At 67.0% G+C, this 20,917-nt stretch overlaps 3 protein-coding genes across 6 annotated transcripts; all 3 read left to right on the forward strand.

Moving 5' to 3' along the window:
* The first annotated feature begins 1,525 nt into the window (after window positions 1-1,525).
* P4HB (prolyl 4-hydroxylase subunit beta) lies at window positions 1,526-10,358 on the forward strand. The gene is made up of 11 exons (XM_084862005.1): window positions 1,526-1,770; window positions 2,762-2,968; window positions 4,420-4,553; window positions 4,673-4,810; window positions 7,299-7,403; window positions 7,517-7,642; window positions 7,718-7,918; window positions 8,010-8,130; window positions 8,528-8,709; window positions 8,827-8,913; window positions 9,585-10,358. Exons 1-11 carry the CDS (start codon window positions 1,617-1,619, stop codon window positions 9,663-9,665), a joined length of 1,536 nt encoding a protein of 511 aa, XP_084718131.1. The 5' UTR covers window positions 1,526-1,616; the 3' UTR covers window positions 9,666-10,358.
* Window positions 10,359-11,893: 1,535 nt separating this feature from the next.
* PPP1R27 (protein phosphatase 1 regulatory subunit 27) lies at window positions 11,894-15,108 on the forward strand. Its single transcript, XM_084862108.1, has 3 exons — window positions 11,894-14,350; window positions 14,433-14,583; window positions 14,875-15,108. Exons 1-3 carry the CDS (start codon window positions 14,161-14,163, stop codon window positions 14,996-14,998), a joined length of 465 nt encoding a protein of 154 aa, XP_084718234.1. The 5' UTR covers window positions 11,894-14,160; the 3' UTR covers window positions 14,999-15,108.
* An 89-nt stretch (window positions 15,109-15,197) lies between these two features.
* MCRIP1 (MAPK regulated corepressor interacting protein 1) lies at window positions 15,198-19,464 on the forward strand. 4 transcript variants are annotated; one of them, XM_084862100.1, is made up of 6 exons: window positions 15,212-15,249; window positions 17,207-17,298; window positions 17,619-17,671; window positions 17,758-17,876; window positions 18,398-18,499; window positions 18,708-19,464. In XM_084862100.1, the coding sequence occupies exons 3-6, from the start codon at window positions 17,664-17,666 to the stop codon at window positions 18,767-18,769; spliced, it is 291 nt and encodes a 96-aa protein (XP_084718226.1). In that variant the 5' UTR covers window positions 15,212-15,249; window positions 17,207-17,298; window positions 17,619-17,663; the 3' UTR covers window positions 18,770-19,464. The 4 variants fall into 4 exon arrangements, with proteins under 4 accessions (XP_084718224.1, XP_084718226.1, XP_084718225.1 ...); XM_084862099.1 differs by having other exon boundaries at window positions 15,217-15,249; window positions 17,207-17,255; XM_084862098.1 differs by lacking the exon at window positions 17,207-17,298 and having other exon boundaries at window positions 15,198-15,249.
* Window positions 19,465-20,917: the final 1,453 nt, after the last annotated feature.

The following is a 20,917-nucleotide window of genomic DNA, read 5'->3' on the forward strand; positions in this document are numbered from 1 at the left end:
ACAGGAAACCTGGGACTGAGGGCGCAGCCACGGGGCAGTCCCACCGGGCCCCAGAGCAGAGGGCAGTGAACTGGGGTGGAGGCACATGCTCTATGCCGGAAGTTCCCGCTCCGGTACAGTCACCCCGAGGAGCAGGCAGTACCCCAGCGGGTACAGCCACCTCGGCCTGACCCTTGCTCCAGTGGAAGTGGGGGAGGTGCGGGGAGGCCCTGGCCCTGACCTCGGGGAGCAGCCATTCTTCGAGATGAGAAAACAGGCCTGGGGAGCAGCCTGCCTTGGGGAGCAACATTAACAAACGCAAGCTCCCGAGAAGCACGAGGCCCCTTCGGCTTCCCCATTTCTGAAATCAGGATGTTGGTCGACGTGCACATTGGATGTGGGAGTGTTTCCCCTTTTCCTGCCAAGTTATTAAATGGTGATGAGTCTTACAATCCAGCGGTGGCGGCGGCTCTCAAACAAGGAAGCGACTACAAATAAAGGGGAGCGCTTCCGGGAGGAGGGGGTGAGGGGGAGTGGGGCGGCGGGTCCTGCTACACCCAGCGAGGAGCCACGTTAAACACCAATGAATGTCAACGTACGTACATGTGTGTTTGGCCCCAAACACCCCAACCCGTCAGACGGAGGGTGAAGGAACACCCTCTCCCCCATGTCCCGGGTCTGGTGTTCCACTCCGGCCGCCGCGGGCGGGCAGCCTCGGGGGCAGCGGCGAAGGGAGCTGCGTGGGCTTCGCGGCGTCCCGGGTGCATGTGACGGCGGGGCAGCTGCGGGGGATCTGCGCCGGGGGAGGGGGCTCCTCCAGGCCCGCGGCCGGCCCCAGCCCCGGCGCACCCTCTGGGGGGCCCTGGCCAGGTTCCTCGTTTCTGCACTTTCAGGTGCAAACGCCCGGCCTCCCCTTCCTCCGCCCACTCCGCGCTGGTGCCTGAGGCGCTCGGCTCCCGGGACCGGATCCCGCAGCAGCCGAAGCCGAGCCCCTCGCCGCCGAGCCCAGACGCCCCTCATAGGCGCCGCACGGGCTGCACGCGCACCGGAAGTTGCGTCACCCAGCTTCCGGCCCGACGAGCTGGGGGGCGGGATCAGTGACGGACACGCGATCCAGTAAGAAAGCAACACGAGGGGTTTCGGAGGCCCCGGCGCAGCTCCGCCCCTCGGCGGGCGGGGGACTCCACCCACTGCCACGTTCGACGGCGGAACGCGAGGGGTGCGCGCACCTCCCGGCCAATCAGGAGCCGCAGATCCCGGGGCTCCGCAGGTGTCAGCCATTCCAGAACCCGAGAAAGTGGTAGGGAAAGCCACCAGTCATGAGTCGAGGCGGAGAAAGTTCTCCGCCAGGAGCCAATCAGGGGCCGGGGCAGAGTGCGAGCGCGAGCTCCTCGGCCAATCCTGGGCGGCGGCGATGGAGCCCTCTGGGGCTCTTCCGAATCTGGGGCCGGAGAGGGTGTTGGCGTCCAATCCGAGCGCGGCAGGGGCGGGCCCCGGAGCCGACCGGCCAATAGAGGGTGGGCGCGGGCGGGCACGCGCGCGCGGCGACCAGGTTTATAAGGACGAGGCGGGCGGCGCGCGCTCTCGTGGCCTCGCTGTCCGGCGGCGCCAACCGAAGCGCTGTCCCTGCTGCCGACATGCTGCGCCGCGCTCTGCTCCGCCTGGCCCTGGCCCTGGCCGTGCTGGCCCGCGCGGGCGCTGCGCCCGAGGAGGAGGACCATGTCCTGGTGCTCAACAAGGGCAACTTCGAGGAGGCGCTGGCGGCCCACAAGTACCTGCTGGTGGAGTTCTGTGAGTGCCTCCCGGCCTGCCGCGGGGCGGGGAGGGGACGGAGCTGGTGGCTCCCAGGGCGGCTGGGGGGGCGGATAGAGGGCCGGGCACCCGTCCCCGACCTCCCTGCACCTCGCAGCGGGGTGGGTCCTCGGAGCGTTGTGGACACAGACCCCAGCCCCTCGGGAGGCTCCGCCTGGGCTGAAGCAGCCCCGGACCTGCGGCCCAGGTCCCTCCCCGCGCGCCAGTGCCCCCGGGACTCCCTCCTGCCCCGGCCGGACGCGGGCTGAGAGCCAGGACCGCTTGCGTACCTGACGTCTACCTCCATGGCAGGATCCCGCTCTTGTTTTTAAGAACAGGCTGGGCCGTGGGAGGTGCCTCACATACAAAGCACTCAGGTCCAGCCTCCCCCACGTACCTGCTCCCTGGGATTTTAGAAAATGCAAAGGGATCCCAGCCCCGGTCCTGCCCGCACTCCCGCCAGCCGATGACAGCTCTCACCGGGACCCAAACCTGGTGCTTTGGGTGTTCACGCCCCGACTGTCTGGGCTGGAGACCTCAGGCCCCACACAGCTGCTAGCCTTGACTCGGAGAGAACCCGCTGTATAAAGACCCAGTTGCAAATCTGAGGCTCGGGCAGGTGTGCCCAGATGTGCATCACATCATGTTCGAGTGATGAGGTCTCCATGCGGCGGCACTGGCTTCTTAGCTTCTCTGCCTTCCTGGGGGAAATCCCAGGGCAGGCCTGCCCACTGCCCTGCGGGCAATAGGAAGTCGCTGGCCGTTGGAACCGTTGGTCTTCCCGTGCCCCGCGGGGACAGAGCAGAGGGGGGTGGCGGTGGTTTCTCATTCGTGGCCTCTGCCCCCATATTGCCCAAGAGGACCACGCTATCAGCCCAGCCTAGTAGCTCAGGGTTATCTCCCTGAGCTGATAAGATACCCAGGAGGGAGTGCCCTGGAGAGGGAGCCCGGGAGCGGTCCAGTGCTCTTCAGCCTCTTGCTCTCCTTCCAGACGCCCCCTGGTGTGGTCACTGCAAGGCCCTGGCCCCCGAGTATGCCAAAGCGGCCGGGAAGCTGAAGGCCGAAGGCTCCGAGATCAGACTGGCAAAGGTGGACGCCACGGAGGAGTCGGATCTGGCCCAGCAGTATGGCGTCCGCGGCTACCCCACCATCAAGTTCTTCAAGAACGGAGACACGGCTGCCCCCAAAGAGTACACAGGTGGGCCGGCCGCCCGGCTCGCTGCCCAGCGGGTCCGCCTGCCGTCCTGGGAAATGGGGGGGGGGGGGTGTTCAGGAACTGGAGGGAGCCTGGCCTTGGGCCTGCTCTCCGCCTGGTTCTAGTTCAGGAACTCCCGTCCGGGAAGGGCCTCCCAGGTGGAAGGGGCGTCCTCGCGGTTGGACGGCAGGGAAGAGGGAGCTGGAGCGGCCGGTGCTGGGGGTCTTCCTGGGAGGCTGAGTCACAGCTGTCGGGCAGAACTCGAATTCGAGCCTGTCGCCTCAGCCGCTGCTCCTGGCTCAGCTGCTCGGTGGGCTGGGCCGAGTCCGGGCAGCACCTGTGATGAAAGAGGCTGTCGCCCAGAGAACCGGTTCCGTGGCTCCGCCGAGCCCTGCAGCGGCTGCCTGTGAATTCTGACACCAGCTCCGGTCCTGCCTGCTGGTCCCGTGCTCACTTTGGAGCAGGAAGTGCCTTGTCCAGCCCCCTGCCCTCCGGACCCTGGGCTTGTGGGCGGGCCGCCCGTCCCACCTGTGACCGCAAAGCTGATCCTTGTTGGGAGTTTAACAGGTGTCCCCTGTTCTCCTGGTTGGCCTCCACCGATCCCGGGTCCTTTATTTAAAAAAAAAAAAAAAAAAAAAAAAAGTATTTTATTGACTTTGTACATAGAGGAAGGGAGAGAGATAGAGTTAGAAACATCGATGAGAGAGAGTCATCGATCAGCCGCCTCTTGCACACCCCCCACTGGGGTTATGCCCTTGACCTAATCGAACCCGGGACCTTTCAGTCCCCAAGCCGACGCTCTATCCATTGAACCAAACCGGTTTCGGCTGGCCCCGGGTCCTTTAAACGTGAGGTTCCTGCTGGGCCAGAGGGTCCTGAGCTCAGGGTCCAGACCAGGCTCTTCCTTTTCACTCTGCTCCGGCCCCCGGGGACAGCCAGCCTGCTGGTCCAGGCTGTGAGGCGTCAGGGAGCCAGGGTGGGCTCAGCCCGTTCTTACAGGGAAACTGGCATCGAGGTGACTTTAAGAAAAACCCTAGTGCATCTCTAATTTTTTAAAAAATATTTTCATTGGATTTTTACAGAGAGGAAGGGAGAGATAAAAGAGTTAGAAACATCGGTCAGCTGCCTCCTGCACACCCCGCCCACAACCAAGGTCCATGCCCTTGACTGGAATGGAACCTGGGACCCTTCAGTCTGCAGGCTGACGCTCTATCCATGGAGCAACACTGGTCAGGGCTGCATCTCTAAGACAAAGCCTGACGTGAGGCTGCTGAGGGGAAAGTGTGTTTAAGGGAAATTTAGGAAGTGCAAAGGGAGGTACACTGCCGGGAAGCACAGTGCGGCTCCCACAGGCAGAGCCGCCCGGGCCCGGGGCTCCACAGGGGCGGACACGGTGCCTTTCTGTGGGGAGGGGCTGTGCCGGCGGCCCCTGCATGTGTGTGTGTGCCCTGCAGCCGGCAGAGAAGCCGACGACATTGTGAACTGGCTGAAGAAGCGCACGGGCCCGGCGGCCACCACGCTGCCGGACGGAGCCGCCGCGGAGGCCCTGGTGGAGTCCAGCGAGGTGGCCGTCATCGGCTTCTTCAAGGTGCGGATGGGGGTCGTCGGCGCCTGTCCCTGGCGGCTGGAGGGGCCTGGGCGCTGCGGCCTGGGCTGCTGACGGGCGGGTCCGTGTGGGCCGGGGCCACCGCTGGTTCTCGTGTCCAGGACGCTGAGTCGGACGGGGCCAAGCAGTTCCTGCTGGCGGCGGAGGCCGTGGACGACATGCCCTTCGGGATCACGTCCAGCGGTGACGTCTTCTCCAAGTACAAGCTGGACAGCGACGGCGTCGTGCTCTTCAAGAAGGTGAGCGCCGAGGCTCTGCCCGCGGGGGGCCTCGGCTGCTGCTCCCGAGAACCTTCCCGGAGCCGCTGGCCTGTGCCCGCTCGGTGACAGCCCGGCGGTCCACTGTCGGAGGCGGAGTTGCCGCCGGTCAGCGTTGTGGCTGCGGGAGACACAGTAGCCAGCGGGCGGTGCCCACCTGAGCCGCTGAGCCCATTGCACCATCCCGGGTGCAACACTGTTTGCACTCCTAGAACGTCTTCCACCCGGAAGGACTCCGGGTTAGCTGTTGGGGAGCGTGTTCCCCACCTGTGGGCATAGCCGGCTCCCACGGCCTCGTCCTGCTGGCGACAGGCCGCTGGTGTCGGAGCCACTGCTGGGACACAGCGGGTCCGTGTCTGCGAGTGCGACGTGGCAAGCAGTCTTGGTCTTTGCCTTTCAGCCAGGACGGTGGGACGGGGCCAGCCCAGCACCCCGTGCCCTGGAGCAGGACTGGGCCTGGACCGGGGCGGGGGGGGGGGGCTATGACGAGCCACAGGGGGTGTGACTTCAGGGCAGAGAGGACGCGGGGTGAGGCTTTGGGGGCTCTGGCCCCTTCCTGGCAGACTCGGCCCTTAGCCCCGTCTCCCTGGCGGAGCCGCCGTGTCTCCTGAGGGAGCCGATCGGTCCGTTGTCATCGCAAACCTGCCCGGATGTTGTGATGAGCACGTGGTCAGGAAAGACTCTGTGGCGGGGAGCTGAGTGGGTGGTGAGCCCGCGCGTTTAGGTGGAGAGTTGCTGTGAGGCTGGGAGACCAGCCCCAATCGTTCTTTTGCGTCGTTTTATTTTCTAAATCCTCACCCTCGGATATTTTTCCATTGATTATTAGAGCAGAAGAGGGAGGGAAAGACAGAGAGAAACATGGATGTGAAAGAAGCACATCGATTGGTTGCCTCTTGCACTAGCCCTGACCAGGGCCCAGGCTAGGGAGGAGCCTACCACTGAGATACATGCTCTTGACCAGAATCGAACCCAGGACCCTGTGGTCCACAGGCTGACGCTCTACCCACTGAGCCACACCAGCGAGGGCTCTTTCCCATCCCTCTTGACCTCAGGGCATCACTCTCACACCGGTTCCAGGGTTTAGGCGATTCTGTATCGAGGTTAGAGTTGCCGTTTTTCTGCAAAACTCAGTGCACAGCTGCACCGGGGGGTCTGCTCTCGGCACAGTGTGTCGGCAGCCAGTGGGGAGCCCCGGGGGTTGGGAGGGTCTCACCCGCAGTCAGGAGAGGCCCAGAGCCCCCGGCCCCCCTGCCCGGCCCATCGTCCCTGCTTTCTGGCCTCCGTTTACCCCAGGTCCTCACGTGGGCCGGTCTTCCGGTCCCGGGACCCCCTGCTGAGCCAGCGGCTCCCCAGCGGGACGGGATGGGCCACGGGGACGCAGAGGCCCCAGTGACCTCGCGTGAGTGCGCCGGTCACTGTCACGTGGACCGTGGTCTGGGCTGCGCGTCCTGTGCCTTTGTTCTCCCTGCCGTTTGCTCCGTCCCTGTGTGTGGAAGCTGGCGCTGGGGATGGGCAGGCCGCCCCTCCACCCTCTGTGGGTCTGGCCTTTGGGGTGCTGGCCTGCAGCTGCCCCACCAGCTGAGGCTGTTCCTGAAGTAGATGTGAACAGAGTGATGTGGCCATGTCACCGAAAAGACTGTCCGGTGGCCCCTGACATTGGCCCGCCCAGCAGGCCGTTGGGCAGACAATGCCCGCTGCCCAGAGCGGCCAGGAGGGCGCCTGTTTGCCTCCAACTGGGCCTCGGCTCTGCCCAGGGCGAGGACTGGCCTGCTGTGTGCCTGATGGGCCCGCGCTGCGAGCTGCTCCTGTTTGCACAGCGGGTCCGGCCTCGGCTTCCTGCCTGTTTACTTCCCCCCTTTGTCCTCCTCGGGTGCAGTTTTGGGGAAGGGAGAGCCGGCTTCAGCCTCAAGCCTCGGCACTGGGCGTGGGAGCAGGGCTGGGCCTGGCCTGTGCCCCTGCGCCTGCCACCCCCTGTGGTCAGCCTTGGGGGTGGGAGCGCCGCCTGCCTTTCTGGAGGCACTTGGAGGAAGTGCGAGGACAGGAGCAGCACGAGAGGCCTGGGGTCCTCCCGAGGCTGAGAGCTCAGGGTGGCGCTGCACACCACCGCCCCCTCCCCCCACCCCCACCCCCACCCCAGCCGGACGCTCAGGCACAGGCAGGCGGGGCGCCCGGACCGTGGAGTGTTAGTTCTCACAGTGTTCAGTACGGAGGCCGTGTCTTAGGTTCCCCTTGACACCTCCTGGACGGGGCTGGTCTGCCTTCGGGCTGCGGTGCCTCAGGTCCTGCCCCTTCCCCCCAAGGAGGAGACCCCTGAGCCCTGCTGACCCCTGGCTGAGCGGCGGCGGTCGCGGGATGCCCGGGCTCCGGGCCCTGGTGCGGCTTCCCCTGCCCCTCCTCGGGTTGCGCGTGGAGCTGTGCTGGCTGGGAGCGGGTGTGGTGGAGCCTCGGCTCAGGCCTCCTCTGTCCACAGTTCGACGAAGGCCGGAACAACTTCGAGGGGGAGGTCACCAAGGAGAAGCTACTGGACTTCATCAAGCACAACCAGCTGCCGCTGGTCATCGAGTTCACCGAGCAGGTGCGGCTCCCGCCCGGCCCCACGGAGCGTCCCCCGCTGCCCGTGTCGGCCGCTGGGCAGTCCTGTGCCCGCGCCGAGCTGGGGCTGAGGCCCGCTAACTGTGTTTGTGACAGACGGCCCCCAAGATCTTCGGGGGTGAGATCAAGACGCACATCCTGCTGTTCCTGCCCAAGAGCGTGAGCGACTACGAGGGCAAGCTGAGCAACTTCAAGAAAGCCGCCCAGGGCTTCAAGGGCAAGGTGCGCCCCGAGAGGCCGGCCGTGGGGGGGGCCGCACCCACATCCCTGCCCCGCTCACGGTGCCTTTTCCCCCAGATCCTGTTCATCTTCATCGACAGCGACCACGCCGACAACCAGCGCATCCTCGAGTTCTTCGGCCTCAAGAAGGAGGAGTGCCCGGCCGTGCGCCTCATCACGCTGGAGGAGGAGATGACCAAGTACAAGCCCGAGTCAGACGAGCTCACGGCGGAGAAGATCACTGACTTCTGCCACCGCTTCCTGGAGGGCAAGATCAAGGTGGGCGCGGGTCCTGAGGGCGGCCGTTCCTGTCCCCCTGCGTGGGAGGGGCCCTCGTGGGCGCAGAGACCTGACCCCCCGCCCCCTCCAGCCTCACCTGATGAGCCAGGAGCTGCCCGAGGACTGGGACAAGCAGCCGGTGAAGGTGCTGGTGGGGAGGAACTTCGAGGAGGTGGCGTTCGACGAGAAGAAGAACGTGTTCGTGGAGTTCTGTGAGTGCACCTCCAGGCGGGGGGCTCCCTGGGGCGGGGGGAGTTCTGTGAGTGCAGCCTCCGGGCAGGGGGCTCCCTGAGGGGGTGGGGATGGGGAGTTCTGTGAGTGCACCTCCAGGCGGGGGGCTCCCTGTGGGGGGGGGGAGTTCTGTGAGTTCAGCCTCCGGGCGGGGGGCTCCCTGAGGGGGGAGCTGGGGAGTTCTGTGAGTGCACCTCCGGGCGGGGGGCTCCCTGAGGGGGGGCTGGGGAGTTCTGTGAGTGCACCTCTGGGCGGGGGGCTCCCGGGGGGGGGGATGGGGAGTTCTGTGAGTGCAGCCTCCGGGCGGGGGGCTCCCTGAGAGGGGAGCTGGGAGGCGTGGCCTCCGGGCCCAGCAGGACTCAGGGCTGTGGCTTCCAGATGCCCCGTGGTGTGGTCACTGCAAGCAGCTGGCGCCCATCTGGGACAAGCTGGGGGAGACGTACAAGGACCATGAGAACATCGTCATCGCCAAGATGGACTCGACGGCCAACGAGGTGGAGGCAGTCAAAGTGCACAGCTTCCCGACGCTCAAGTTCTTCCCGGCCAGCGCAGACCGGACGGTGCGCCTCGGGCGGCGGGGCCTCGGGCAGGCGGGCGGTGGGGGCCCGGGAAAAGCTCGGCCTACAGGGAGGGGACCCCGCTCCCGGGGTCTGCTTCTCACCCGCATCGCGTTGCAGGTCATTGACTACAACGGGGAGCGGACGCTGGAGGGCTTTAAGAAGTTCCTGGAGAGCGGCGGCCAGGACGGGGCTGGGGACGACGACGTGAGTGTCCCCTGCGGGGCTCGGGCCACGGCCTGTGTCCACGGGCCACATGCTTCCTGGCCCACTGACCACGGCCTGCGGTCTACTGGCCACGTGCTTTCACAGCCTGCGGTCCACTGGCCACGGGCTTCCTGGTCCACTGGCCACGGGCTTCCTGGTCCACTGGCCCCGTGCTTCCACGGCCTGCGATCCACTGGCCACGGGCTTCCTGTCCCACTGGCCAAAGGCTTCCACGGCCTGCGATCCACTGGCCACGGGCTTCCTGGTCCACTGGCCACGGGCTTCCTGGCTGGTGCTGGTGGTGTGCGGGGGCCAGGCCGGCTTCCCTCGCAGCCGGCACCAGCACGGGCCGGGGCCGCTCGGAATGCCGGCTTGCTTATGAAGTCTGCCCGCTTGTCCGGCACGGTCCCTGCTGGCGGGCACTCCAGAGGGTTTCCCCGGCCCGTTGGCCGAGGCGCCCTGTGCCAGCCGTGCTCCGCCGTGCAGTGGGGGCACCAGAGCTGGTCCCGGGCCGGAGGCTGCTGACGGGCAGGGAGAGGGTGCGTGGTCAGGCCGGGGAAGTGGGCAGGGGAGCCGGCAGCACAAGCTGAGCTGGGCGGGACCCGGCTCCACAGAGGGCAGGTGCCGCCGGCCTGAGCCTTCACCTCCCGGGCGCCCCCCCTCCTCGCCAGGACCTGGAGGACCTGGAGGAGGCGGAGGAGCCGGACCTGGAGGAGGACGACGACCAGAAAGCTGTGAAGGACGAGCTGTGAGGGGAGCAGCCGGGCCGCCGCCTCGCTGCTGCAGAGCCGGCCGCCGGCTGCACCCCGGGACTGAGCACCTCGGAAATGCAGGGAACCTCCGAAGCCACACTCACGCTGACACTCGTGTACATTCAGCCCGTCTTCTGCTTCATCTCGGGAAGGGCTTGTCTCCAGGCCAGCCTCGGGGGCCTTTTTAATTTGTGATGTACTTTTTTGTACACGGTTTTGACCTGAGCGCTCGCTAAAATGCTTTGGAATCTCACGCTGGCGATGTCAGCTGCCTGTTAGGTTCTATGCCATCACTAGCACGGTTCGTCTGTGGGATTTTTAGGCATTTTGGGACGGCGGGTTCGGTCCCACCCTGGCCGGGCCGCCCTGGAGACAGGTGTCCCCTGTGGGGGGGCAGGCTGGTGGCCTCACCTGGCAGTGGTGCAGGGACTGAGATTCCCACGCTGCCTGGTCCACAGAGACGTCAGGTCTCTCACAGGGGCACCCCAAGACAGAGGGCGATGGGCACCCTGGGCCAGCACAGACCCACACCCACACCCACCCACCCAGACCAGCACCCAGCTGGTCTGGCCTGGCCCGCGCTGCCCAGACCGGCCTCCGTTCCCGCGGGCACAGCGCGGAAGCACCCGTTCCAGGCGTTCTACCACATTGGAGCTGAACACATTGGCCAAATAAAGTTGAAATTTTACCGCCTGCCTCTGTGCACGACCTCCAGACCACGGGACGGGGGTGGATCCTGACGGGAGAGGAGGAGGGCTTGGGGGCCACGGGCCCCTCTCAGGGCTCATGCAGTCATAGCACAGTCCCCGTCCTCACTTCAGTCTCAGGTACAAAGCCTCAGCCACGCAGGTCCCGGGCGGAGGGTGGGGTGTGGCCGGCGCTCCCAGGGCATCCGTGGTCTGTGGGTCCGGACAGGACGGGTCTGCAGGTGGTGAGGAGGCGTGTGGGCCTCAAGGGGCCAGATGACAGCCTGCCCCGCTGCTAGGAAGCCATGACTCCAGGAGCTCCGCTTGTAGTTGCAGATGAGGGGGTCGTCTGCTGCCTTGGGCCGAGGGCCCTTCTGCGCCGGGTCAGGGGGACCTCAGGCCTGCAGTGCCTGCCTGGGTTCAGCTGGGCATCCTTGACCCCTGACCCAGAGCCCAGCAAAGGGCCCCCCACCCCGTGGAGGGGGAGTGCAGGTCCAGGGCAGTAACGAGCCCACGGGGTCCACCCAAGGCTCCGCCTCCACTTGCTCTGAGTGGGAAGCGTGCGTGTTCCGACCCCCAGTCCCTGCTCCAGGCCCGGGCAGTGCCGGCGTCATTGCCGTAAACGTGGTTCTCCCGGTCACGGCGCGTGGGAAGTCCGGGTCGATTCCATCACACACTCTCTCCTGCGCGGCAGGAGACCCTGTGCCTGCCCTGGGTGTGGATGCGGCTGCTGGCACCACAGGGCTGCTCCTGCCACCGACCAGAGCGAGTGCAGGGCAGAGTGGCCAGGGGTGCTCTGGCGGCTCTGGGCAGCCAGTCTGTCCCAGCACCGGGTCTGGGCCACTCCTCCATCCAGCTCATGGGCCGGTGTCCTGGCTCGTGGCCTGTGCCAGGGCTGCTGTCCAGCCAGTCTGCCCAGTGTTCCACGTGGTGCCCGTCCTGCCAACAGCCAGGCCTCCCTGGCGGGGGGGGGGGGGTCACACCCTGGGGAGGTGGCCCTAAAGGCAGCTCTGCCCCCCAGAACCCAAGCGGTTCCGGGGCTCCGGGCTCAGCCACAGTGGGCTGTGCTCAGTGCTGCGCTCCTGCCTGCTGACCGTGCCGTGCCCCTGGGACCAGCCCAGAGGCAGCAGCCCTGTCATCACCATCATGTGCTCAGGCGGTCACCAACCCTACCCATCCCCTCCGCGGACAGCTGGGCTGCACTGCTGGAGGAGGCGAGGGGAGCCCAAGGCCTACAGGGCCCACAGGCTAGCAGGCGACTCCCCAGGACAGTTAGGCTTAACAGCCTGGACGCCCCAGTCTCTCCCCCCTTCCTCCCTCCATCTCCTCTCCTCTCTCCAGGTGATAAGAAGCCACTGCCAGGTGTGGCTCAGTGGTTGAGTGTTGACTTAGGGACCGGGAGGTCATGGTTTGATTCCCGGTCAGGGTTCAAGCCCGGATTGTGAGCTCCATCCCCAGTGGGGGGCATGCTGCTGACCCATGATTCTTTCTCACCTTGATGTTTCCATTTGTCCCTCTCCCTCTCTCAAATCAATAAAAATAGATTTTTAAAAAAGAAAAATAAAACTGTTATTTATTTTAAAGAAGAAGGAAGTAGCCACTGGCCTGGAACCCAGACCCGCAGCTGCTGGGGGTTGCAGGCCTCTGGCCTCGGCGGCCGCTGGAGGGAGATGCCTGACGCGTTTCCAGGCGTGCTCTCTGCATGACGTGTTTTCCTCCACCCGTCCTCCGGTGGCCGGAACCGGAAGGCACGCCAAGCAGGTCGCTGCCCCGGTGCCAGGGCGTGGAAAGGCCGGGCAGAGCCGCCTAAACACAGGCTGGGTCCTGGCGTGGCTGCGGGACACGCAGGCTGAGCCGCGGGGCAGGGAGGCTGCTGGCAGCAGCTCCTGACGGCTAGTCTCCAAGGTGGCGGCTCAGGCCGAGTCCTTGACGATCCTTTGGGGGGGCTGTTGTGATTGGAAAGGCTTTGGCCCAAATCCCTTCTCTGGTCCTAAAAGGAGACACACACACACACACACACACACACACACACACTCAGCTTGTCAGCAGCAGACAGACCAACAGGAGGAACAGGGGCCTCGAGGAGTCCCCGACAGGGACCAGCCTGCCCTGGCCCCGGGCCTGGTCCCTCGGAGAGGGCGTGCCTTGGTGGCAGCTTCGCCCCGATCTTCACCTGATCCTCTGAGTGGGAACAGTGGACAGAACTTTCCACGACATCAGAAACGGTATCTCCACGTGAAAGGAAAGTTCTCATCTCCCGGCTTCGTGTGAAGAACCCAGAGAAACTGTACCTGCCTCCTCCCCAGCGGCCCTCGGAGCCTACGGCGCAGGCACAGGGACCCGGGGCCTCACCCTCGGTCGGGCCCTGCAGGGAGGGCAGGGTGGGGTGGGGGACCGCCAGGGAGGCAGTCCAGCGCCGCTTCTCTGCAACATTTGTTTGGCACAAGGCTTTGCACCCAGAGGGGGTCAAGTACAAGGGCGGCAGCAGCAGGTTCAGCTGCCAGCCGTCATTACCTATCAGGTGAAGCTAAGTAAGGGTACAAGCTAAGAAGACAGATCAACCCCAGCTGGTGTGGCTCAGTGGCTAGTGGCTAGAGCATCAGCATGCAAGCTGAAGGGTCCTGGGAGTGGGGGGTGTGGGGGTGATTCCCGGCCAGGGCACAGGCCTGGGTTGTGGGCTTGATCCCCAGTGTGGGGCGTGCAGGAGGCCAACCCATGGTTCTCACCATTGATGTTTTCTCTCTCTCCCTTCCTCTCTGAAATAGTTTTTAAAGAAAAGAATCACCATGCCAGCATCAGGTGTGCAGGCTGCCCCCGCTCCCACAGGCCTCCCTGCCCCCCACGTGCTGCTGTGTGTCCTCCACATCTGCGACTGGCTCCTCTCGGGCCTGAGCCCCCGTCCCCCTCAGCCCGAGGCTGCTGCGGTGAAGGCAGGTGCCTGGCCTGGCCAACACGTCGGTTTTTTAATATGTATGTTATTGGGAATTGAGCCCGAAACCTGGGCATGCGCCCTAACTGGGAATGGAACCGTGTCCTCCTGACTCATAGGTCGACGCTTAGCCACTGAGCCAAATGGGTTTCGGCTGGGTCATCTTTTTAAAAATATATATTTTTTTACTGGGGATAGAGCCAGCAACCTGGGCATGGGCCCTGACAGGAATGGAACCGTGTCTCCTGATTCATAGGTCAAAGCTCAGCCACTGAGAACCCGGCCGGGCGGGCATTTAACCCAGGAGGTTCCCAGGCAAGAGGGCAGTGCCATGGAGGCCCACGTTTTGTTAAAAGAGCCAAGAGTGACAGCCACCACGGGAGAGGAGGTGAGGGCGAGGGTCGGGTGGGTCCTTCCCGGGCTGCCCCAGCTTTGTGGGCGGTGGAGCCAGCCTCGCCCTCACCTCCCCGCGTCCAGGCCGGGCCCCTGGCGCCTGGTGCCGGCCCACAGGCCTTGTCCTTGCGGTGTCCTCTGGAAGGCACCTTTCGGCCCGTGGTGGAGCTGGGTGCGAGGGCCAGGAAGGATCTGACCCCTTTGGCCGGGCGCGGCGACAGGTGGGCTGAAAGACGAGCCGAGAACTCGATCTGTGCCGATCTGAGCGCGGGGTGGCCAGCGGCTCGGTTTCAGCTCTCACGGGGGAGCGTGACCGGCAGCTTTATATAGCTCCGCGGCCGGGCCGGCGGGAGGCGTCCTCGCGGAGGGAGCATCGGAGCATCCCTCGCCGTCCGGCAGGAAGCCCCGCTCGGCTCGGAGACCCTGCCCGCTGCGCTGGGCGCAGGCCTCCCCTGAGCAGTAGGCCCCCACAGGGGCTGCCCCCAAGATGCCCAGCAGGACGGTCCGCTATGTGGCCTACAGCCCCCGGCAGCGGCGCCGCCGGATGCTGGCCCAGCGCAGCGTGCGCTTCCCCAACGACGTGCTGTTCCTGGACCACATCCGCCAGGGCGACCTGGAGCAGGTGGGGCGCTTCATCCGGGCCCGCAAGGTGGCCCTGGACACGCTCTACCCCTCAGGTGAGCCCTGCAGGGCCAGCCGGGTCTGAGGGCGGCAGGGGGTGGCCTCGGCCCTGACCCCTGTCCGGTGCTGTCCGCCCAGGCCTGGCAGCCCTGCACGAGGCAGTCCTGTCTGGGAACCTGGAGTGTGTGAAGCTGCTGGTCAGATACGGGGCAGACATCCACCAGCGCGACGAGACGGGCTGGACGCCCCTGCACATCGCCTGCAGCGACGGGTACCCCGATATCGCCAGGTGAGCGGGCCGAGCTCCCCCCCCCCCCCGCCCACTCCAGCAGCCTCCAGGAGGTGTCCCCCAAAGCCGGCCCTGGCGGGGTAGCTCAGGGCCCTCGGGGCCGTGGCGGCTCCTCTGCCCGGTGTCCTCCGGGCGCGGACGGGGAGCAGGAGCAGTTCCTTCCCCAAGGGGCCGGTTCTCGCCCCCCAGCCCCCCTCGAATAGGAAGGCAGGCGGGTCCCGGCTCCAGCGGGGTCCCGGGTGGGGGCAGGTCCCGGCCTCCCCCGCTGCAGCCGGGCCGCTCTGTGCGCAGGTTCCTCCTCTCCCGGGGAGCCGACCGGAAGGCGGCCAACGACGACGGCGACCTGCCCGCCGACCTCATCGACCCCGACTTCCAGGACTTGGTGGAGCTGTTCCAGGGCGCCGGGGTGGGGTAGCCGCCCGCCCCGGCCCCGCCCCGGCCCCCGCCCCGCCCCGGCCTGGCCTTTCCTCCAGGCGCGTTTTGTACGGTGACACTTTGTACTTTTTCAATAAACGTGACGCCCGAGCCCGCGGTGCCGTCTTCCTTCCCGGAGCCTCGGCGCGCGACGGCCCCGCGCCGGGGTCACGTGGCCCGGCCCTGCGCGGCGCGTGCGCGGCGCGTCACTTCCGGCCGGGCCCAGCTGGCGGCGGCGGCGGCGGCGGCGAGGTGAGGCGGCGGCGGGGGCGGAGCGGGCGCGGCCGGGACCCGCCCTGGCGCGGCGGCCGGGAGGGCTGGGCAGGGCCCGGGCGGGTCGCGGAGGCCCGGGCGCCCCACCCACCCCGCCCCGCGCGGCCCTGCTGGGCTCCCCGGCCCGGGCGCCCGAGGAGGGGGCGTGGGGACGTGGCGTCCGGGCCGCCTGGCGGCCTCGAAGCTGCCGCCGCCGCCGCCGAGCGGGATCGAGGGCCCGTCCCCCGTGGAAAGGGCCCCTCCCGGGGGGCGGCCCCTCCGCAGCCTCCCTGCCCCTGTGTCCGCCGGCCCCACCCCTCCCTGCGGGGCCGGGCCGTGCGGGCGCCCGGGGGTGCGACCTACCCCCCCTCCTCGGGGGCTCGCGGGGCGGCGGGAGCGGATGCGCTCGGGGTGGGAGCCGGGGCATCGTCCTTCCTGGGACCGAAGCGCAGCCCCGGTTGTGGCTGCAAAACCTCCAGGTGCACAGGCTGCGTCCCCCGCCCCCGCCCGGCCTGTCCCAAAGGAGGCGCCGCGCAATCAGGTGGCCCTCACCTGCACCCCGGGATGAGGACGGGATGGGGCGGAGGGCACAGCCGAGCTAAGGCCCGCGGGGGAGGCCGATGGCGGCCCGAGGGTGCAGAGGGCTGAGCAGGAGCGGACGGGGAGGAGGGCAGGCCGAGGTCTTTATTTGGGTTGTGGGGTGGGCAGGGCGGGGCGGGGGGGGGGGGATGGAAGGGACGGCGGATTTCCAGGGAAGGTGGGAGGGGATGCACACGCCCAGGTCTGTTTCCGGGGAGGGAAGCTGCGGTGGTCACTCAGGAAGGGGGCGGGTGGTGCCTGTGCTGGAGGCCTTGTCGGGGTGATGGACAGGCAGCCCCTTGGGGGTCTAGCTCAGCAGTGACCTGAGGCGCTGCTGGGGGGTGGACCCCTTTCTCATTGGCTGGCACTGGGCCGGCCGGAGAGCCCCAAACACCCAGAATGGCAGGAAAGTGGAACCTGAGGAAACCTGCCGGGGAATTCCAAAGGAACACGGAAGGAGCTGCGTTGCGTCATCGGTTCTGCCCCGGAATCCCCACTGTCCCTGTTCCGGACCGTGGTCTCCACCGGCGGGTGGCTGTGTGTGGGGACAGGGCTTGAGGCTGGGGGCCCTCCCTCTCCCAGCGGCCTGGAGCCCTGGGTCCCAGGGAAGAGGAAGGTAGGGCTGTGCAGCCCCCTCCACAAGCCCGCGCAGGGCACCTCAGTGTCGGGGCGCCCAGGAGCCTTTGGGGAGGCAGGCGAGGGCAAGGCAGGCACAGGGGTGTTGAGCCCAACTGAACCATCCGGGTGGCCCTGGAGGCCCAGAGGTTGGGGTGCAGACCCTCCTCTGCTGGGGAGCAGGCTGCTTTATCCACCAACCCTCTAAAAAGGGGTTGTCAGGACCTCTCTTTCCGGCCCAGTGCAGCTGCGCCCCACAACTAGCCCTGGCAAGGTGTCCGCGTGGCCAGGTGTCCGCGTGGCCAGGTGTCCGCGTGGCCAGGTGTCTGATGTGGCCAGGTGTCTGCGTGGCCAGGTGTGAGCTGGGTAGCACATACCACTGAACCCCCTCCCAGCCTCAGGAGGGGCTTGGCCCACGCTCTGGGCATCCTGAGGGCCCTGGGTCCAGGGTGAGTGGGGAGGCTCCGGTGCTCAGAGCCCCCTCGCGGGCTCCCCACCCAGCACCTGGGCTGTCCTGTCTGGGCGAGGGCTGGCCTGGGACCAGCCTGTGCAGCTAGCGCCCTCGCCCTGCAGTGTGTCCAGCTGGCAAGGCGGGCGGAGAGGGAGCCTAAGAATAGCCTCGCGCCCAGGGCTCCGAAATCCCCCGGGCAGAGCGCGGGCAGAAACAGGCCCAGCTCCAGGGTCTGGGTCACTGGGTCAGGCCCCAGGCCGCAGCTTCCTCTGGCTCACACCCCTCCCTGCCTCGCCCCGCTCGCTCCCCCAGCCTCCGGGACCAGAAGCTCCTCACCCTGGAGGCACGGCCCCGCTCACAGGTGGGAAACTGAGGCTCTCGGGAGCAGCTGCGAGACCTCGCTGGTGCGGGCAGTTGGGGTTCACGAGAGGCGCTCTGTGGTTCTGGAAATGGGTGTCAGCCGCTCGCACCACCGGCCCACCAGCCTCTGGGGAAGGGCTCCCGGGCAGCTTTTCCAGGTGCTGGGTCTCGGGTGCTCGAGGCCATGCATGGCGCTCCCCCCACCAGCCCTGGGGCTCCCACCAGCTGGGCCTGCTGCATCTCTAGCCCAGATGGTGGTAGACCCCATCGGGGGTCCCCCCAGTAGTGAGGCCACAGCAGTTTGTCAGCGGGAGGAAGGCTCTGAGGCCTGGAGCGGTGACTGCTGTGTCCGGTTTCCCTGCAGAGGCCGAGGGACGCGGCAGCCGAGCGTGCGGACCAGACCCCAGCGATGACCAGGTGGGTTCTGGGCCTCAGAGCAGCCTCTGTCCGTCCTGGGGCAAGGGGAGTGGGATCCCCAGTCCTCACGAGCCGGGTTCCCCCAGTTCCCCCGTCTCCAGAGTCGTCTACAACGGCAAGAGGAACAGCAGCCCCCGCTCCCCCCCCAGCAGCAGTGAGATCTTCACCCCGGCCCACGAGGAGAATGTGCGCTTCATTTACGAAGGTACAGGGGCCTTCGGGTGAGGGGAGAACGGTTCCTGTGATGGGGGCCTGTCAGCACTTGGGGTTCCCAGTGGGCCCTGCCCCCAGAAGAGGCAGTGCTTGCAGCTGGTGGGGGTGGGGGTGGGGGTGGAGTGGGGGGAGGGCTGTGGAAGACGGATGTGCACTCTGGGGGAACCCAGTGGTGTCCCAGAAGTGGGGGCTGTGTCCCTGGAGGGGTGAGAGCTGTACCCCAGTGGATCACAGTAGCCTCCGGGACCGCAGCCCTGGTCAGACATAACAGGATGAGGGGACCGGCCTGCTCGAGGAGCCGGCAGGAGGCCGAGGGGTGGTCCAGGCGGGTCTCTGAGGGAGTGGGGTGCACTGGGAATGACTTCAGGCCCGTCTGGGAGCCACATGCTGAGTGGGGAGATGTGGGCCCTGGAGGGGCTGTGAGGACGCCCTAAGGGGGAGGGTGCTCTCCTGGAGGACACGGTGGGGATGCCGCCCAGTGGGCTGGGGCGCTGACTGCCTCGCCATCCTTAGCCTGGCAGGGCGTGGAGCGGGACCTGCGGAGCCAGATCTCCGGCAACGAGCGGGGCCTGGTGGAGGAGTACGTGGAGAAGGTCCCTAACCCCAGCCTGAAGAGTGAGTGGGCGGGGCCAGCGGGGGCGGGCCTGCGGAGAAGGTCCCTAACCAGCCTGAAGGGCGGGGCGGGGCAGGAAAGCCCACCTGCTTCCTGTTTCCGGACTGGAGAAGCTGACGGTTGGGTGGGTCCCAGGGCCTCCTGAGGTCGGAGCGGGGTCAGGCGGGAGCCGCCTCCTGCACCCGCACTGACCGGGCTGCCCCCGCACAGCCTTCAAGCCCATCGACCTGAGCGACTTGAAGCGCCGCACGCAGGATGCCAAGAAGTCCTAAGGCCGGGCCTGGCCTCCAGGGGTCCGCGCCCGTGTGCTCCGCTCTCCCCTGGGCCCGGCTCCGGGAGGGGGAGGGGAGCCGGGTGTGCTCCCTGTGGGTGGCAAACCCAGGACCCAGGCGGCGATTGAAGGCCAGCCGGCCCCTCCCCAGCCCTTCCTCTCCCCGGGCGGCTCAGCTGCCGGCCTGGGAAGCTGCCCTGCCAGCCCTGCACCCCCGGCCTCGCTGCCTGGGTGTCTGGAGCTCCCTGGCCTGCCTGCCCCCAGGGTCCTGACCCTGACTCCTGTCTCCCACTGCCCCCGCCCTGGCCACCTCCAGGAATAGGACAGACTGAGGGCCCTCTGGTCTCCTGGGCCTGGGGGACTCGTCCAGGTTTGACTGAGGTGGCCAGAGGCAAGGCAAGGGCGGCCCCACCCACACCCAGTCTGGGTCCCACGTTGCTGCTTCTCTGGCCTGGACACATGGGAGCAAATAACCCGACCCCTGCACCCCCTCACTGCCCAGCCTGGTCCCTCCTCCAGGCCTGGGTCCCCGGTGCCTCATGGGGCTCTGGCCCTGGGGTGTGTGCCCTGTGGCCATAGCAGCCCCTCGGCAGGGGCCAGGGCCCTGGGGTCCTGTCTGTTCCCTGCGGGAGGGTCGCCAGGGCCCTTACCCTGTGCTGAGCCCGGGACCCGTGAATAAAGGTGGCGATGCTGGTGCCTCTTGGCAGTCTGTCCCTGCAGCCCACACTCCTGAGCCCCAAAATGTCGTCTGATCTGATCTCGGTCTCTACTGGGGACTCAGGCCTCTTGTGGCCTGGAGGACAGGGGGGAAGTGCTGTGGTGTTGGGCCCGCCCCTTGGGGGCAGTGGTACCCTCTGCAGCCTGGACCCACCGAGACCCAAGTGCCCACAACCTTCCAGCCGGAGAGCTGCCGGCCCAGCGGACAGCCACACCACATCTGTTTGGGAACATCTCTTCCCAGATGAGCGTTGGGGACTTGAGTGCCCGCAGGTGGCTCTGGGGGTGTCCTCTGGGGGTGGTTCCGCAGCGCCAGACGCAGGAAGGACGTCCGTGCAATAAGCAGCCACCCAGGCTGCCAGTGGGCGCTGAGCCGAGTTCCTGTGATCCTGCGGCCTCTGCTCCGGGGCCTGGGAGGGTGTGGAGCCCGGGCTGGGCTGGGTCAGGCCGGGTCGCCGAGCTGTCCCACTGCCCAGCCGGAAGGGAGTGTGCGCCAGGGCGGGCGGGGTTCCCTGGGCTTCCACCAGAGGCTGAGTGAGTGCCGGCACGCATCACACCGTGCCCCCCAGGACCCAGACCCGGGGCAGCGGAACCAGCCTGCCATGCTGCCCGGGGAAGGGGTCCGGGGGGAGGGGGCGGGTGGCTGGGGCCCAGCAGCCTGTGCTGCAGGTGTGGTCTCAGCCTCAGTTTCCTCAGGTGGAAACCGGCACCCACCTCCCAGGTGCTGCCACGGTAGAGCAGGTATCCAACCTCCAGGTGCGAACGCCGCTGCCACCGACGGTCACTCCGGATGGCGGCATGGCCTGGAGGCGAGGGCCCTGGGCAGCAGCTGGCGGTGGGGAAGCTGTGTCCCCATGCAAATTGGGGGTGGGCTGTGGGGAGAGGCTGGGGCTCTGGCCCTGGAGGCAGAAGCTGGGCTCTGGGGCGGGCGGGAGGAGCATGGTTGAGGATGGGCCTAGAGCTCCCCTTACAGCAGACCCGTCCTCCAGGGCCTCCTTCCCCAAGTGGGGCCCAGACATCCCCTCTGGGGGTTCCCCTAACGGGCTGCCCTGCCACTTCCTGGTCCCAGGCACTGGGGGCTCAGCCTCCCCAGTGGCTGCCCTGGCCGCCTGGTGCCCCAGCAGATTCCTATCCCATCTCCCTATGAGGGAACGGCGGCCTTTGAGCCTGGCTTATTGGGACGTGGCTTTATCTCCATCAGCTGTTCACGGAGCAGACACCGCTCGGAGCTGAGAGCACCCACCGGTCTGTCCCCGTGTTCACCCCGTGTTGTCCTTCAGGGACTAAAGCCCCACTGCCCCTCGCCCCCCTCCCCCCACGTTCTGGATTCGGCTGGTCCCCACGTGGTGGTAACGGGCCACTCTCCTGTGTTTCTGTAAACAGGTGAGACAGGCTCCTGGGGTGGGGTGGGTTCGTAGGAGACTTGGATGTC

This window comes from Pipistrellus hanaki (genome assembly GCF_964339955.1).
Source record: "Pipistrellus hanaki genome assembly, chromosome: 16".
NCBI lineage: Eukaryota > Metazoa > Chordata > Mammalia > Chiroptera > Vespertilionidae > Pipistrellus > Pipistrellus hanaki.

Coding starts and splice junctions, on each gene's coding strand:
- P4HB (XM_084862005.1), top strand. CDS start 1,617: ATGCTGCGCCGCGCTCTGCTCCGCCTGGCCCTGGCCCTGGCCGTGCTG. Junction 7,643..7,717: donor CCCAGGGCTTCAAGGGCAAG/GTGCGCCCCGAG, acceptor CTTTTCCCCCAG/ATCCTGTTCATCTTCATCGA. Junction 8,710..8,826: donor CGGCCAGCGCAGACCGGACG/GTGCGCCTCGGG, acceptor ATCGCGTTGCAG/GTCATTGACTACAACGGGGA.
- PPP1R27 (XM_084862108.1), top strand. CDS start 14,161: ATGCCCAGCAGGACGGTCCGCTATGTGGCCTACAGCCCCCGGCAGCGG. Junction 14,351..14,432: donor GGACACGCTCTACCCCTCAG/GTGAGCCCTGCA, acceptor CTGTCCGCCCAG/GCCTGGCAGCCCTGCACGAG. Junction 14,584..14,874: donor GGGTACCCCGATATCGCCAG/GTGAGCGGGCCG, acceptor CTCTGTGCGCAG/GTTCCTCCTCTCCCGGGGAG.
- MCRIP1 (XM_084862097.1), top strand. CDS start 15,650: ATGCGCTCGGGGTGGGAGCCGGGGCATCGTCCTTCCTGGGACCGAAGC. Junction 15,791..17,618: donor AGGAGGCGCCGCGCAATCAG/GTGGCCCTCACC, acceptor GTTTCCCTGCAG/AGGCCGAGGGACGCGGCAGC. Junction 18,500..18,707: donor CCCTAACCCCAGCCTGAAGA/GTGAGTGGGCGG, acceptor GCCCCCGCACAG/CCTTCAAGCCCATCGACCTG.